The sequence below is a fragment of the Chiloscyllium plagiosum genome, unplaced genomic scaffold, assembly GCF_037043375.1.
Source record: "Chiloscyllium plagiosum isolate Xiang-an unplaced genomic scaffold, Cpla_swu_hap1 HiC_scaffold_11, whole genome shotgun sequence".
Classification (NCBI taxonomy): Eukaryota; Metazoa; Chordata; class Chondrichthyes; order Orectolobiformes; family Hemiscylliidae; genus Chiloscyllium; species Chiloscyllium plagiosum.
In genome coordinates this window covers 13,186,324-13,203,052 of record NW_028270149.1, presented here as the reverse complement: position 1 = coordinate 13,203,052, position 16,729 = coordinate 13,186,324, and the positions used below count along the sequence as shown (strand labels likewise).

The following is a 16,729-nucleotide window of genomic DNA, read 5'->3' as shown; positions in this document are numbered from 1 at the left end:
AATCATTCAATCAAACGGTCTAGAGAGCCAAACAGTTCAAGTGCAACTAAGGATGGGCAACAAGAAAAGCACTCTGGTTAACAGGTGAAGATCTCAATATTGGTTTGGCACAAAACAATGTTGAGTTGTAAAATATGTCAAAAGGGAGAATAAAATATAGTGTACCTGAACACTCTTCATTGCCTTCTTCAGCCTCTGAAGCCTGTCTTAGGTCTGGCAGTCCCGTGGCCATCATATGATCTCTGTAGGAGATAAAGTCAAACTATTATTGAGAGCAGAATTGAAGGAGTGCAGAGATCTCAGAATTGTACAGCAGGGAGATATTTCAAAGACAGAAAGGACAGACAAACATACGTTCATGTGAATTTGAGGCAAATATGGGCCATTCAGCATCTCTGGCCTGCTCCATTGTTCAATAAGATCATGGCAGCTCTTACTGTGATCTCAACTCCACCCTCCTGGTTATTCCCAATAACCTTCAATGCTTAACTAATAAAGGAGTCAAACTACCCCTGCCCTAAAAAGGAACCTGACTCCACTGCTCAATAAATTCTAAAACACCTCAAATTTATGAAAGAAAAGAAAATCTCCTCAGCTTTGTTCAAAATGGAGGCCCTAATTTTAAACAGTGTCCTTCCCATAAGGGGAAACATCCTTCCTGGTGCCATCCTGTCAATCCCAGCAGGATCTTATTTGCTTCAATAAAATCACCTCTCATTCTTCTAAACATTAATGGAAGCAGGTACAGTCTGCCCACATGTTTCTCATAAGATAACCCACCCATCACCAGGTATCTGTCAAGTGAATCTTGTTTAAACGGCTTTTCATGCATTTATATCTTTTCTTAAATGGAACCAAAATTGTACTCCAGATATTCTCAACAATGCTCTTGATTTTAATTCATTCACAGGATATGGATGTCACTGGCAAAGCCTGCATATATTGTCCAGCCCTAATTGCCCAGAGGATAGCTAAGAGTCAATCATATCCTGTGGGTCTGGAATCACATGTAGGCCAGACCAGGTAAGGATGGCAGATTTCCTTCCCAAAGAATAATAGTAAACCAGATGGGATTTTCCCAACTATCAGCAATGCTTTTACGCTCATTGTTAGACACGAAATTCTAGTTTTTTTTAAGGTGAATTCAAATTCCATCATCTGTATTGGCAGATGACTTGCCATGGCTGTGATCCAAACACAGGACCCAGAAATTTACATTATTATGGGCCAAACCAAACTCCTTCAAATATATCAAGGAAGATAGCCTGAATCCTCACTTTTAAAGGTAAGTGTAAAGTGCTGTGTTCCACATTTAATGTCCTCCACCTGTTTTTGCCAACCATTTAATCAAACATAGTCTCTGATAATTGAACTTCAACCTCCTTACCTTTGTTCTTTGATTTCTCCTCCCGTTTCAACTGGTGGCTTTGTGACCTTGTTAGCATACAGTCAGGGAAAATACCAGGATATACTTCCTGTAATACCTCAGTTGCCTGATTTTCCACTGGCTTTTCAACCACAGTAGGCACCACTGCCATCTAAGATGCAGCTGTATCATTACCAAGGATCAACTATACTCTTGGAACTGAGAACCTCTCTATTACTCCTACCACCACTTCACCACTTTTCACTGGACTCTGCAACCTCACCTTATAGAATGGAACACTACACTTCTCATCGTGAATTCCAAATATTACTACCTGCTCTGACAATACTCCTTCTCAATTGCATATCTCCTCATCTCTCGCCATCGAAGACTAACATGCTCCTGCATCTCTTAAAACTGCAATTTCTTTCCCTGCTCATCTTGGCACATACGAGTAAACCTGACCATTACAAGTCCATGACTTAAGAGGATCTGAAATCATTGGACACCTGTGTGCTTGCCTCTCACTTCACCCGACGAAGGGGCTCCACTCCGAAAGTTTGTGATTTCAAATAAACCTGTAGGACTATAACCTGGTGTCATGTGACTTCTGACTTTCTCCACCTCAGTCCAACAGCAGCACTGTCACATTAAAAGGATCTGGCACCTTCTTCTCAAACAACATTGGACACCTGTGTGCTTGCCTCTCACTTCACCCGACGAAGGGGCTCCACTCCGAAAGTTTGTGATTTCAAATAAACCTGTAGGACTATAACCTGGTGTCATGTGACTTCTGACTTTCTCCACCTTACTGGGCGGCACGGTGGCACAGTGGTTAGCACTGCTGCCTCGCAGCGCCAGAGAACGGGTTCAATTCCCGCCTCAGGCGACTGACTGTGTGGAGTTTGCACGTTCTCCCCGTGTCTGCGTGGGTTTCCTCCGGGTGCTCCGGTTTCCTCCCACAGTCCAAAGATGTGCAGGTCAGGTGAATTGGCCATGCTAAATTGCCCGTAGTGTTGGGTAAGGGGTAAATGTAGGGGTATGGGTGGGTTACGCTTCGGCGGGTCGGTGTGGACTTGTTGGGCCGAAGGGCCTGTTTCCACACTGTAAAGTAATCTAATCTAATCAACCCAAAACCAAGTTGTATATCCTGGTGTAGCTTTTTAACCTCCAACTTGCTTTCCTTTGCCATTTCAACAAAATTCACTGGCTTATTCTGTTTTCCCACATCCACCTTCACAGTGCTTTTTCTAACCCACCAACACTGTGATTTCACGTGGCCTACTTTATTACAGTGAAAACATCTGAGCATTTTTACTTCTTGATCCCTCTCATGGGTTTCTTTTTCTCCCTACGGTAAGCTAGCTTTGTTATCTTCAATGTGATTTCTTTTCCTTCTTACCACCTGAGGACTTTTCCAATTTCTATCCCTCATGGATTGAAATTGATGTCGGAAGCCAAATTTTGATTTATGAGCCAACTCGTAATCATCTACCATTTAATCTTGCGGTTAATCTTGCAGTTTTAACTCTCTACTCTTCCACGAGTTCTCACTTCTTCAGGAAGTGAAGTTTTGAACTCTTCCAAAATAATTGTCTCTCTCAGAATGTCATGTGCTTGATCTATTTTCAATGCTCTTATTCACCTATCAAAGTTACCTTGTTTGATTCTTTCAAACTCAATATACCTTTGACCAGGTTCCCTCCTTAGATTCCGTTTTCTGTAGGCTTCTGACACTAACTCATATGCACCTAAATGGCTTTTTTCACCTTCTCATACTCCCCAGGTACCTCCTCTAATAGTGATGTAAATACCTCACTAGCTCTACCTACCAACTTTGTTTAAACTAACAATACCCACATGGTCAGTGGCCATTTCATTCATTCAGCCACTTTCTAAAATGAAAAGAAAAATACTTCTATAGCCTTCTTGTCAAACTTTGGCAATACTTGGGTCATTTTTCAACAGATCACCACCAGGCTTTTGGCTATGATGGGACTGTTCTCCACTATTGTCCTCATCACTACTCCGACCTTTCACATATAGCTCCACCATTTCAAATTCTTCCGAATTCTTCAGTCAAGCAGAAGACACAAAAGCTTAAACACACACACCAAGAACAGCTTCTTATATTAGATTCCCTACAGTGTGGAAACAGGCCCTTTGGCCCAACAAGTCCACACTAACCCTCTAAAGAGTAACCCACCCAGACCCATTTCCCTCTGGCTAATGCATCTAACACTATGGGCAATTTAGAATGGCCAATTCACCTAACCTGCACATCTTTGGACTGTGAGAGGAAACTGGAGCACCTGGAGGAAACCCACGCAGACACGGGGAGAATGTGCAAACTCCACACAGACAATTGCCCAAGGTCCCTGGTGCTGTGAGGCCGCAGTGCTAACCACTGAGCCACCGTACTGCCCCACCATCCCTGCTGTTATTAGAATTCTGAATGGATCTCTCAAATTTCAAATTTAATGTTGATCTTGCTCCCTGTGCACCTTCTCTGAAGCCGTAATGTTGTATTCCTCACTCTGTTCTATTACCCTAATGCACTTTGTCTGCACTGTGTGTAAATCAAAACTTTTCACTGTATCTAGGTACATGTGACAATAATAAATCAATTCAAATCATTAAGTTGACTTTCAGTTTTCAGATCCAACTTCCAAAGTTCGAAAAATCTTTCTCCCCACCTTCTCTCTCATTCTGTTTTTCTTCTGCTTTCAATCTTAATTCAAACTATTTCATTTCTTTTTGATATTCAAGCTGCTTCACTTGTAATTGAATTTTAGCTATTTCCAATGATTCCCATTGCATTCCGGGAAATTGTAAATGCCGAGCTATTGTTGCAATTACCTCCCCTTTCCTCACAGACAAAGGCAATTTCAACCCCAGCTTGTCCGCCAATTCCAAACTCTGTGCCTTACAGACCTTCTATAAGCTCCCCAAGTGGCATCTTTCCAGGACACTCTTAGCCATAGAAAGTGCCATTATTACACAAGGCAGACCCCATTTAAACCAACGGAATGCGTCATTCGAAAAGAGAACACCAATGCTCACCACTCACTGTTTTTGAGTCGAATAACCCTAAACCCAACCTCGAATAATAGATTTTGATCCCAACAAGAGCCTCCAGTTCGTTATGGACCAGACCAAACACCTATCAAATATATCAAGGACATAGCCTAGACCCTAACTTTTATCTTACTTAAAGGAAAGTGTAAACTGCTATGTCCCATATGTAATTTGATTGGTTACATTACTTGGCTTTAAGCAAAACACACTTTATTCTTACCGTATGGTTAAAATACAAATAAAAGGAAGAAGAATTGGAAATACTTAAGAGTCATGGAGATGTACAGCAAAGGCAAATTCAATAAAACAGATAGCCTCACATGTGATTCTGGCAGCAGGAGGGGAACCCAAGCTTTTAGCTGTAACAGAGAGAAAGATGTAGCAGCTTCCACAACCAGCTTCTAAACCCCAGCAATTACTGAAAGCTAAACTAAAACCCTGGTTCTGTGGCAGCCTGACTCCACCAATATTGGATAATATCATGTGTACTAATATAGAATATGGATTATATGAACACTGTTGTGTAAAGGTATAGGTGAGTAAATGCGTAAAAGTTTGATCGGAAATGATTAAATGTAGAAATAGTTGGTTGGAAGATTGTCTATAAAATCTTTGTTTTGTGATAAAAATCTGAGCTATATGTCATACTTTGATATGTACAAATCCCATGCGTGTATAGATAAATGTTTAAACAAAGAAACCTAAGTCTTGTCTTGTCTAAGAGACAAATAAAAGGTTAAAATCATTCTCTCAACACCCAGTTCCCTCCGTCTCAGAGTTCTGTAATTTCCTTCCATTTCAATAACATTCTGCCTTTCTATTCTTCCTGTCAAAAGTGAGCTTAACATTTTCCCACATTATACTCCATTTACCATGTTTTTGCCCACTCACTTAACAATCTACATTCCTTTGCAGATTCTTCTTGTCATTGTCACAAATTACTTTCCCACCTATTTTTGTACCATCAGAAAAATTTAGCTAAAATTCAGTGACTACATCAAGGTCTTTGTACAAACTGCAGATAATTGAAGTCCCAACACTGATAGCTGTATAATACTCATTACACCCTACCAACCCAATAATGATCCTTGCATTCTCAATTCTGCTTCCTATTAGCCAGTTTCCTCTGTCCATGTACATATGTTATTCCCTATATAGTGAGTTCTTATTTCGTGAAGTAACCTTTGATGCAGCACCTTGTCAAATGCCTTTTGGACATCTGAGTCCAGTACATCCACTGGTTTGTCTTAGTGTATCTTGCCTGTTACTTTGTCAAGTGAGTGAGAACGTAGGAGGATTTGAAGACAAGTGTTTACTGCATGACATGCAGAGCTAAGTGAGTGAAGACCAGAGAAGAACTATACCATCTTTGAAAGGATTTTATCTGGAATTTCTTTCTGCTATTTTCCCAGACGGATGGGCCTGTATAATATTCTCAATGATTGTTACCAGCTGTTATGTGACTCGTGATTCCCCAGCACATAAAATACAATTTTATTACGGAACATGGCTGAATTCTAAATATAAACATCAGTATCGGGCATTAAAGCTTTTCCAATAAGTACTCTGGTATGTGACTGATGTAAATCTATTTTTATCCTCTTCCCATCACACCCTCTTTCTTACATCTTGACCCCACTCAACTACTTAGCCATTGAGCTGGGATAACCGGATCATCCTCTGGGACAATATTCTATCCTGAGTGTCTTTGTTGTTACAGATTATGTTTTCCTCAGTTGCATGAGAGAACACTGTCCTTCCCTGACATACGGTACTCTGAACCTCACCCACTTTAATGCTTTTCCTCCATTCTACGACTGATTTGACTCAACCCACAGCATCAGTCAAGAATGGGATTCAGATTTTCACAAAATTAATTTCCATTCATATCGCACCTTTCACCACCTCAGGCTGTCCCAAAGGACGTTTTACAGCCAGGAAAGAGTGAGGACTGCAGATGCTGGAGATCAGAGTCGAGAATGAGGTGCTGGGAAAGCACAGCAGGTCAGGCAACATCCGAGGAGCAGGAGGATCGACATTTTGGGCAAAGGCCCTTTATTAGGAATGGTTCATTGATTCTCCTGCTCCTCGGATGCTGTCTGACCTGCCGTGCTTTTCTAGCACCATACTCTCAACTTTGTACAGCTAGCAAAGTACTTTCTGAAGAAGCTATACCTGGCTCCAAACACTAACTCTGTTTCTCTCTCCACAGATGCTGCCAGATACACTGAGTTTCTCCAGTATTCCCTGTGTTGGCTTTGTTGCACAGTCACTGCTGTACTGTAGGAAACACACCGGTCAATTTACGCACAGCAAGCTCCCAGACGCAGTGACTTGAAGTTCTGCAAATCATCTTGCTCTTTTTTTTAGTAATTTTGGTTGCGGGATAAGCAGTGGCCTTGGAGACAGAGAAGACCTGCCCTGTCCTCCTATAGAAATGCTTTCTAAGTAAAGGTGGCACACAGCTTACCATCTCATTGGAAAAATGGTATCTCCAACAATGCAGCACTCCTTCTGTAATGCATCTGAAGCATCCAGATAAATTCTACACTCAAGTCTCTGGTAGACAGATTGAGCCTATAGTGTCATGGTTCAGAGGCAAGAATGCCACCAACTCTGCCAGGATTGCCATTTCTGTGTCTCTGACGCAGAGTTCAATGTTCTAACATGTTGGACCTTGAGTTGCACATCGTAATTCGGTCTTTTACTGGCCTAATGGGAGAGCAACATTGTTGGTTCTCATCTAACTGGTTTAATATGTAGAGTTGTGAAATGCTAAGATAAGCAACTGGAAGTCATCAGATCAGATGTCCCAGAGGGGAAAGCAAAATGTAATCTTGGAAACTAATGCATTAGTCAAACTGGAGCATCAGCTGGAAGTACACGAGAAAAGTTCAATCAGTACATCTCAATCACCTGTTTCACTGGTTTGTGCTTCAAGGGTGTGAGGTCTGCCACTATAACTGTAACTTTTTCCCAGGGTACCAGAGTCCAAAACTAAAGGATATAAGTTTAAGGTGAGAGGGGAAAGATTTAAAAGGGGCCTAAGTGGCAACTGTTTCATGCAAAGGGCAGTGTGTATATGGAATGAGGAAGTGGTGAAGGCTGGTACAATTACAACATTTAAAAGGAGCTGGATAGATATATGAATAGGAATGGTTTAGAGGGATATGGGCCAAATGCAAACAAATGGAACTAGATTAATTTAGGAAAACTGGTCAGGATGGGCTGATGGGTCTGTTTCTGCGCTGCAAGCCTCTATGACTCTATAACTATCCCTTGCACTGGTCAACAGCACATTAGAAGCCAGTGGTGAATCATCAATGAAACTAATGAAGAACGGGCCTGGAATGTATCAGCATTAACTGCGTGGACTGGAACTCCTGCCTAAATCATTAGCTGACGTCGACTTGTCTACAGAGGAAGTGAGGTCTCAAAGGTCACTTCTGAGTGAAATCCTCAAATACACAAACTTGGTAAATACAAAATGAATTAGAATATGGAATGTACAAGCGATTAACAAGAGAGGAAAGCGAGGGAGTCAAAAGCCAGGGATGGGAAAGAGGAGAAATAAAACACCCTGAGGTATGGAGGATGGGCATAGGCAACTTTATGAGCAATGAATTGAGATTGATATAATCAGGAAAGGAAGAAAAGGAAGATGGAGTAGCAGTAAGGAATCTGCCAAATGTATGAATGAAGAGAAAAGTGAGGCAGATGGACTGATACTGATGAAACTAACCAGGGGACACTACCATCGCTCAGGTATTTATACCCAAAAGCAACAATCCAGATAAGGAGTTTCATACAATGTACAATAGATTTGAAATGCCAGTGAGCTGGAGAGTGGAAACAGCTTTATGAGTGTTACAGGAGTTTGGAACAACATTTCTGGAGAAAGAGGAGGTGACTAAGTAATATGGATTTGGAAAGCTAAATGAATGATGCTGAAAGCTGGTAGATTATTTGCTGAAGAACAGAGCTAATGATATCAAGCACGTGGTTTATATCATTCAAGAAGGTAATGCACATGGGAAATGTTTGGTAATGCAGGAAGGTTTTAACTGGGCCATACAATGATGAGAAGAAATTAAGGACTGCAGATGCTGGAGATCAGGGTCGAGAGAGTGGTGCTGGAAAAGTACAGCAGGTCAGGCAGCATCCGAGGAGCAGGAGAATCGATGTTTCGGGCATAAAGGGCTTATGCCTAAAACATCGACTCTCCTGTTCCTCAGATGCTGCCTGCCCAGTTGTCCTTTTCCAGCACCACACTCTCGACATACAATGATGAGACAAAGACGCTGCAATCTCAGCCAGGAGCCAACAGAGACACAGAGCAAAACCGTGTAAAAATGGAAACAGTGCTCCCACCGAAGAAGATCCAAGGTGGAATATTCAGAAAACAGTTAAAGCTTAAGAATTTGTAACTTAGGTAATCAAAGTACTAGTGAGAAAAAAAGGATTACATCAGTATGAATGAACAGTGGGAAAAGAATAAAGATTCAGCCAAAGAAGTGGCTAACAGCATAGGATTGTTAACAGTCCAGAGGATCAAGAAACCATGGATTATGAATGTGATGTTGCAAAAGGTGGAAGAAAGGAGAGTAATTTAGCACATCAATATTAAAGAAGTCAAATTGAAACATAAACTCTGGAGTAGAGAGTCGATAGAAGCAGAAAGGGACAAGAACGTTGATTAAAAACGCAGAAGTATACTGAAAGATTTGGATTGGCTGGAAAGGTAAACCTTAAGTACGTAAACACAGAAAGGAATTGATGACACTCGGTGTGAAGGGCTGAAACCACAGCATTAGAGAGTGTGGAAGGCAATACATCAACAAACCTCGGTAAAATGAGAAAACAGTGGAAGTAGCAATGGATGAACTACACTCAAAGATTAAATGCCTGCAGTGACTGTGTGAGTAATGTTGATATTGATTACATTCAACTAGAATACTAGAGTGTGGGTCAACAGCAAGAACAAATGATGAAGGTAGCTAGAATAGACAAAATACCAAAAGACTGAATTTAAAACATGGGAATTCATTAAACTTGAATTCTTACCAAGCTGTGCAAAGATTTTGACTTAAACTAGTACTTAGGCCATACAAGGAACAGTAAAGGAACAGGCCCCTTAGCCCACCAAGACTGCACCAACCCATGATGCCTTTCGAAAATAAAACTCTTTTGCCTCTATGCAGTGTATATCCCTCTATTCCCTGTCTATTCACATATCTGTCAAGGTGCCTCTGAAATGTTGCGATTGTACCTGCCCCCAGCAGCTGTTCTGGCAGCACATTCTAGGCACTTACCACCCTCTGTACAAAACTCTTGCCTCTCATATCTCCTTTAAATATCACCTTTTACATTAAATCTATGTCCCCTTGTAATTGACATTTTCACCCAGGTACAAAGACTCCAACTCACCACCCTTATCCATGCCTCTCACAATTAACTAAACTTCTATCAGGTTGTCCCCTCAGACTTTGACGTTCAAATGGAAGCAAACCAAGTTTGTCCAATTCCTCTGCGTAGCTGATACCCACCAAGCCAGGCAACATCCTGGTAAACCCTTTCTATATCCTCTCCAAAGCCTCCACATCCATCTGGTAATGTGGCGACCAGAACTGCATACAATATTCTACACGTAGCCTAACTGAAGTTCTATACAGCTGCAGCATGACTGGCCAAATTTTATTCTCTATGTCCTAACTGATGAAGGCAAGCATGACAAATGTTTTCTTGACTAACTTATCTACTTGCGTTGCCACCTTCAAAGAACTTTCGAATGAAAGTGAACATTAACACAAGCAAGGTTATACATCTCTTAAAATCAAAAAGAAATTGCTTTGCATTCATTTACAGAATGAGGGCATTGCTGGCTGGGCCAGCACTTATTACCCATCCCTTATTGTCCAGAGCACTGTTAAGAGTCCACCATTTTGCTGTGACTCTGGTCCAACTCATCCATGCTGACCAGACATCCCAGTCTGGCCTAGTCCCATTTGCCAGCAATTTGCCCTAATCCCTCTAAAGCCTTCCTATTCATATATGCATCCATTTGTCGTTTAAATGTTGTAATTGTACCTGCCTCCACCACTTCCTTTGGTAGCTCGCTCCATCCACGTGCCATTATTTGCGTGACAAAGTTACCCTGTAGGTCATTTTTAAATCTTTCTCTTCTCCCTTTATACGTCCTTTAGTTTTGGATTCCTCCACCACAGGAAAAAACGTTGGCTAAAAACCATGCCCCTCATCAACGTTCTACACAACTGTAACATGATCTCCTAACTGCTGTACTCAAAGTTAGGACCAATAAGACAACTGCCAAATGCCCTCTTCACCACCCTGTCTACTTGCGACTCCACTTTCAAGGAACTAAACACCTGCACTCTAAGATTTCTTTGTTTGGCTATATTCCCCAGAAGAAAGTGAGGACTGCAGGTGCTGGAGATCAGAGTTGAGAGTGTGGTGCTGGAAAAGCACAGCAGGTCAGGCAGCATCCTGATGAAGGGTTTATGGCTGAAACGTTGATTCTCCTGCTCCTCGGATGCTGCCTGACAACATTCTCCAGGACCCTATTATTAAGAATATAAGTCCTGCCGTAATTTGCCTTACCAAAATGTTCCACCTCATATTTATCGAAATTAAACTCTATCTGCTATTCCTTGATCCATTGGCCCAACTGATCAAGGTCCTATTGAACTCTGAAACAATCGTCTTCACTGTCCACTAGACCATCAATTTTGGTGTCATCGACAAAATTACTCACTATACCTCCAATATTCACATCCCAATCACTCATATAACTGACAACCATTAAAAACCATCATGGTACTCTTATCCATCAAGGGTACATTGCTGACATTGCAGGATTCCCAACACTACTTCACAACATATGGCCACGATTTATTTCCCCAGTTCAGACAACAGATGTAAGGCCCCCGGTCCTTTTTTGTTCACCAATCTGATGGATCAGTTTTCCTGGAAATGTGTGATTGTTTAAAGTAACACTTAAGAAGCATTGCCAAGCCCAGGAGGTGTGTTTGTTTGCTACAAACTGGTTTCTGTCTCAAACTGCTTCACTGCAATGGATCAGAGAAACAGCAGTTTTTTGTAATGTCTAAAACTCAGCTTAAGACAAGAAGCATCAAGATGGCTCCAAAAGAATTACCTCTTTTTTTGCTTCCTAATCACTGTACTCTAAAATGCGATTATGAGATTAGATTCCCCTACAGCGTGGAAACAGGCTCTTCAGCCCAACAAGTCCACACCGACCCTCCAAAGAGTAATCCACCCAGACCCATTTCCTTCTGACTAATGCACCTAACACTATGGACAACTTAGAATGGCCAATTTACCTGACCTACACATCTTTGTGAGTATGGGAGGAAACCAGTGCACTTAGAGGAAACCCACGCAGACATGGGGAGAATGTGCAAACTCCACACAGTCGCCCAAGGCTGGAATCGAACCTGGGACCCTGGTGCTGTGAGGCAGCAGTGCTGACCACTGAGCCACCTTGCCACCCACAGAGTCAGAGGCGGAACATACTTTGAGCAGAATACTGGGGACATTCCAAAACTCTCCAACTGAGTGGTGCTGTGGATCATTTCTTTTCATATTTATTCTTTGATTTGAAGACGTTTTTCAAAAAAAAATGTCTTGTGTGGTTTTACACCTGCATCCACGGGTTTGAGTTCAAGACAGAGAAGGCAAGTTCTATAACGTTCTGTAAATTAATGCTTCTCTGTGCCATTGTTTATTATGTGCTAAGGCTCAATATCACGAACAGGATTCCCTCTAAGCTAGTGGCTGGTCAGCTCCACAAAACCTAAATTTAACACCAACCTCTTAAGGAGATATTAGGTCCGATGCACAAAACATTGTTCAAACTGTTTTAAGGAGTTCCAAAAAGGAGGAAAGTAAAGTGGAAGTGTAGCCAAGGTTCTCCAGAATCGAGGGTCAAACTAACTGAGGGTACTGGCATCAAAGGCAGAATATTAAAGCCAGAATGCTTGAGGGGTCAGAACTGGAGGAGGGCAGCTCCCAGGGTTGGACCTCAAGCTTATGAAGGGGGAGGGGGGAATGTGGCGGACAAATCACCCAACTGTTGAGTCCAGAGGTAACAAATATCTGAGGGTTTGAGCAGCTGAGCTGAGGCAGGAAGGAAGTCAGATAATGTTATGGAATCAATCTTCTATCAACTTCTATTAGTTTAAATGCCCAGATGAGATCATCTTCAACACAAGCCATGTTTGTGCAATGAGCCTCAGTCCCATTCCTGTGATTCAGCGTGGTTCATCTTCTATGACCAATACAGCTTACCTGAGATGTGGTGCCCAGAACAGAATAGCTTCATATGGGCCTAACCAAGGCTGAGACAATACAGAGTCAGATTGGGCCTAATCATATTTTCCCCATTTTTATCACCTGAACTTGCCTTCATATTTATGGCAAAGTTAACAAAGGATTTAGCGAAGACCATATTAATTGGACTTTGGTTTATCAGATGGGGAGTTTTTCCTTTCTTTATTATTTTCATGTACATTCGTTGGTCCATCTCAAAGGGCAGTCAAAATCAACCATTGGTATTGGTCTGGAGACACTCAAAGGACATATGAGTAACTATTATGAGTCACTATCGCTGGCTTCATAAATCCAAATTTGATTAATTGTATGGAGAGATTTGAAGCTATGCCCCTAAGCATGAGTCAGGAATCTCTAGCTTACAGGACCAGTAACACAGCCATTACACAGTATGAGAGATGATAGCATAGTGGTTATGTTACTGGTTTAGTCATCTGGTGGGCCAGGCTAATAAGAACATGAGTTCCAATCCCACCATATTAACTCATTGAATTGAAAATCAATTCATAAATTGGGAACTGAATGCTTATTTGAGTAAATCCACTAAATCAATCAAATTAAACTGAGAGCCTATCTGACATAGAGTCAAGAGTGTGGTGCCAGAAAAGCATCAAGGGCTTATGCCCAAAATGTCAATTCTGATGCTGCCTGACCTGCTGTGCTTTTCCAGCAGCACACTCTCGACTCTGATCTCCAGCATCTACAGTCGTCACTTTCTCCTATCTGTCATACAGCCATACAGCATGGAAACAGACCCTTCAGTTAAACTCATCCACAATAACTGGTTATCCTAAATTAATCCAGTCCCATTTGGCCCACATCCCTTAACACTTTTCTTATTCATGTACTCATCCAAATGCCTTTTATATGTTGTAATTGTATCAGCCTCTAGCGCCCATTCTGGCAGCTCATTCCACACACGACCCACCATTTGCCCTCTAAAGTGCATGTAAAAAAATTCCACCACTTTCTTTAAAGAAGAATCTGGTAGTTTTCTCTGATGGCATATATTTATCTGTCCATCAACAGCACTGAAACAAGTTGGCCAATCATCAAGTTGGCCAATCATTATCCCATTTCTTTTTTCCTGTCCAGGAGCAGCGGGAGACAGAGCGGAGATGGCGTTGGAGACCAGGAGGTTGCCGGGAAGGTAAGGACTTAGTATAAATTTGAACAGCGGCTAAACTCGAGAAACTACACGTGTAGTATCTCCCTCCCGCACCCCTTCCTCTGACCAGAAGAGAAGGACTCCGTAAGGCTTTTATTTTCTTTTCTTTCATATATTTAAATGCATTGGGGAGTTTTTGCTACTGCTATTGGGGAGGTTTTAAACTAATCTGGCAGGGAGATGGGAACCAGAAGAGAAGACTAGTTGACAGTGAGGTGGAAACTAGAGACTGCAAAGATCATGAAGTTAGCATTACCAAGGGGAAGAGTAGGCAGAGAGAAGATGAACGCAAAGGAACTGGTGGTCTGAAGTGCATATACTTTAATGAAAGGAGTACAGTGGGTAAGGCAGATGAACTTAGGCCTTGGATTGGCGACTGGGAGTATGACATTATTGTGATCACAGAGATTTGATTGAAGGAAGGACATGATTGGCAACTAAATGTTCCAGGATATAAATGCTTCAGATAGGGCAGAGGGGGAAGTAAAAGGAGGGGAGGAGTTGCATTGTTGGTCAGGGATGATATCACGGCTGTGTGAAAGGAAGACACTATGGAGAGCTTGAGCAGTGAGGCATTATGGGTAGACCTGAGAAATAAGAAGGATGCACATACATTGTTGGAGCTGTACTACAGGCCTCTCAATAGTGAGGGTGAGGTAGGAGAACAAATAGGTAGATTATGGAAAGATGTAGTGGCAACAGGGTGGTGGTGATGGGAGATTTTAACTTTCCGAACATTGATTGATGTACACTTAGTTTCAGAGGTCTCGATGGTGCAAAATTTGTAAAGAGCATCCAGGCAAGTTTTCTAGAGCTGTTTGTCAATAGTTCGATGAGGGAAGGAACCATATTGGACCTGGTGATGGGGAATGAGCCAGGCCAGGTGGTAGAAGTTGCAGTGGATGATTCCTTTGGGAATAGGGACCACAATTCTGTAAGTTTTAGAATACTCGTAGACAAAGATGAAAGTGGTCCTAAGGAAAGAATACTAAACCGGACCTAAATTTGGCAGGAGCTGGGAAATGTGGATTCGGAGCAGCTATTTGAAGGAAGTCCACATTTGATACCTGGGAGGCTTTCAAAGATAGGTTGAAGATAGTGCAGGATAGGCATGTCCCTTTGAAAACAATGGATAGGAAAGGCAAGATTTGTGAACCGTGGATGACAGGAGAAATCATGCGACTAGCCAAGAGGAAAAGAGAAGTGTACCTAAGGTCCAGGCAGCTAAGAACAGAACGGGCCTTGAAGGAATATCGAGAGAGTAGGACCAATCTTCAACAAGGAATCAAGTGGGCTAAAAGGGGTCATGAAATAACTTTAGCGAGCAGAATTAAGGAGAATCCCAAGGGCTTTTATTCATATATAAGAAGCAAGAGGGTAACTAGAAAAAGGGTTGGTCCACTAAAGGATAAGGAAGGAAGGCTGTGTGTCAAACCTGAGAAAATGGGTGAGATTCTCAATGATTACTTTGCATCAGTGTTCACAGAGGAGAGGAACATGATGAATGTTGAGATTCGAGATAGAAGTTTGTTTACTCTGGATCACGTTGACATAATGAGGGAAGATGCGTTGGGTAGGCAAAAGGATATTAAGGTGGACAAATCCCCAGGACTGGATGGGATCTATCCCAGGTCGCTGAGGGAGTTGAGAGAGTAAATAGCTTAGGCCCTGACAGATATCATTGTAGCATTCTTAAACACAGATGAAGTGCTGAAGGACTGGAGGGTTGCTAATGTTGTCCCCATGTACAAGAAGGGTAGTAGGGATATTCCAGGTGACTACAGACCAGTGAGCCTGACGTCAGTGGTGAGAAAGTTGCTGGAGAAGGTACTGAGGGATAGAATATATTTATATTTGGAAAAGAATGGGCTTATCAGTGATAGACAACATGATTTTGTGCAGAGGAGATCGTGTCTTACTAACTTAATAGAGTTCTTTGAGAAAGCAACCAAGTTAGTAGATGAAGGAAGGGCTGTAGATGTCATATACATGGACTTTTGTAAGGTGTTTGATAAGGTTCCCCATGATAAACTAATGGAAAAAGTGAAGTCACATGGTGGGCAGGGTGTTCTAGCTAGGTGGATAAAGAATTGCTTGAGCAACAGGAGACTGAAAGTAATAGTTGAAGGAAGTTTCTTGAAATGGAGAAAGGTAACCAGGATCAGTGCTAGGGCCACTGTTGTTTGTGACATACATAAATGATATGGGAGAGGGCATTGTTGGTCTGATCAGTAAGTTTGCAGATGACATGAAGATTGGTGGAATATCAGAAAGCATAGGGGACTGTCAAAGAATACAGGAGAATACAGATAGACTGGCAAGTTGGGCAGAGAAGTGGCAGATGGAGTTCAATCTGGGCAAATATGACATGATGCATTTTGGAAAGTCTAATTCTAGAGTGAAATATACTGTAAACGGAAGAGCCTTGGGAAAAGTTGATGAGCAGAGAGATCTGGGAGTTCAGGTCCATTGTACCCTGAAGGTGGTTGCACAAGTGGATAGAGTGGTCAAGAAGGCATATGGTATGCTTGGCTTCATCGGATGGGGTATTGAGTATAAGAGCTGGCAGGCCCATGTTAAAATTGGTTGAGCCGCATTTAGAATACTGTGTACAGGTCTGGTCGCCACATTACCAAAAGGATGTGGACACTTTGGAGAGGGTGCAGAGAAGGTTTACGAGGATGTTGCTTGGTATGGAAGGTGATAGCTATGAAGAGAGGTTGAGTAGGTTAGGATTTTTTTCATTA

At 42.0% G+C, this 16,729-nt stretch overlaps 1 protein-coding gene across 2 annotated transcripts in view; it reads right to left on the bottom strand.

Moving 5' to 3' along the window:
- Positions 1-16,729, bottom strand: part of LOC122557432 (uncharacterized) — a 197,755-nt gene that overhangs the window by 73,124 nt on the left and 107,902 nt on the right. For both annotated transcript variants that reach the window (XM_043705166.2, XM_043705163.2), the window contains exon 2: positions 166-242. In XM_043705166.2, the coding sequence (XP_043561101.2) occupies positions 166-235 (70 nt within the window). In that variant the 5' untranslated portion in view covers positions 236-242. The remainder of the gene's footprint in view (positions 1-165; positions 243-16,729) is intronic.